The sequence below is a fragment of the Hippocampus comes genome, unplaced genomic scaffold (genome assembly GCF_001891065.2).
Source record: "Hippocampus comes isolate QL1 unplaced genomic scaffold, H_comes_QL1_v1.1 C16843370, whole genome shotgun sequence".
Taxonomy (NCBI): Eukaryota; Metazoa; Chordata; class Actinopteri; order Syngnathiformes; family Syngnathidae; genus Hippocampus; species Hippocampus comes.
The window spans coordinates 1-984 of NW_017839950.1; the positions used below are offsets into that span (position 1 = coordinate 1).

Genomic DNA, 984 nt, shown 5'->3' on the forward strand with positions numbered 1-984 from the left:
TGTCCCCCACCGACTGCCCGAAGATGGCTGGGATATGCTCCAGAAGCCCCCACGACCCATGTGGGAATAAGTGGATTGGAAAATGGATGGATGGAACAAATATTTGATTTTAGTGATCTACGAAGGCTTTGCTGACCCTGGTCACTGTGTTTCACCGTATCACACACCGGAATTGAGAATAATAACACCGTCTTCTCTATTCCAGAGGCAGAATGCGGGACATGCTTGAGACACTGCGCAACGTCAGCGAGGCCTGGGAGGATGAGGAGCACATGGAATACGACGAGAGCAAGCTGCCCAAAAGTCAAGAGGCGATCGTCTTTGAGAACTCCTTGGACATTGAGAGGATCCTGAAGGAAGCCGAGTCCATCCGCAAGGAGATTTCCTTGCTCCTCTTGGAGGTGGAGCGCCTAAAGAAGAACAACGAGCGCTTTCGCACCACTGTCCGTCACCTCTCCTCGGTCAAGCGGGACTCGGACGAGATCGCCAGGGGGATCCAGAAACAAGGGCAAATGCTGCATACTCGCATTTTGGCACTGGGTGCGGAGAGCACAAAGATGGCGGAAAGGGAAGGGCCCAACTCGGCTTCGAGCCGCATCGCTTGCATGCAGTTTGACTCGCTCATCCTTGCCTTCCAAGCCGCCATGGGGACCTACAACCAGGCGGAAGAACTGCAGCGTTCGATTAGTAGGGAGCGAATCCAGCGGCAGGCCTCCATATTAGGGACGAAAATCACTGACGAGAAACTCAATGAAATTGTCGACAAAGGATTCGAAGGCTGGAACGAGTTGTCGCAGAGTCTGCCGACTCAAGAGGGTCATTCCTCTCGCTGGGCAATGACCGAAATCAAAGACCGGCATATGGAACTGGTGGAACTGGAGGCCCGGCTCAGGGAAGTCCATGAACTGTTCGAGGATATGGCGAAGCTGACGGAAGAGCAGTGCTCCATGCTGGATAATATCGAAGCCAATGTGTCAAACACTC

The 984-nt window shown here is 53.4% G+C and overlaps 1 protein-coding gene across 1 annotated transcript; it reads left to right on the top strand.

The window, feature by feature from the left end:
• Positions 1–130: 130 nt before the first annotated feature.
• LOC109509287 (syntaxin-11-like) lies at positions 131–979 on the top strand (the record flags this gene model as incomplete). The annotated part of the gene is made up of 1 exon (XM_019859162.1): positions 131–979. A coding segment is annotated over exon 1 (767 nt), but the record flags the coding sequence as incomplete, so codon positions are not given.
• Between the last annotated feature and the right edge of the window lie 5 nt (positions 980–984).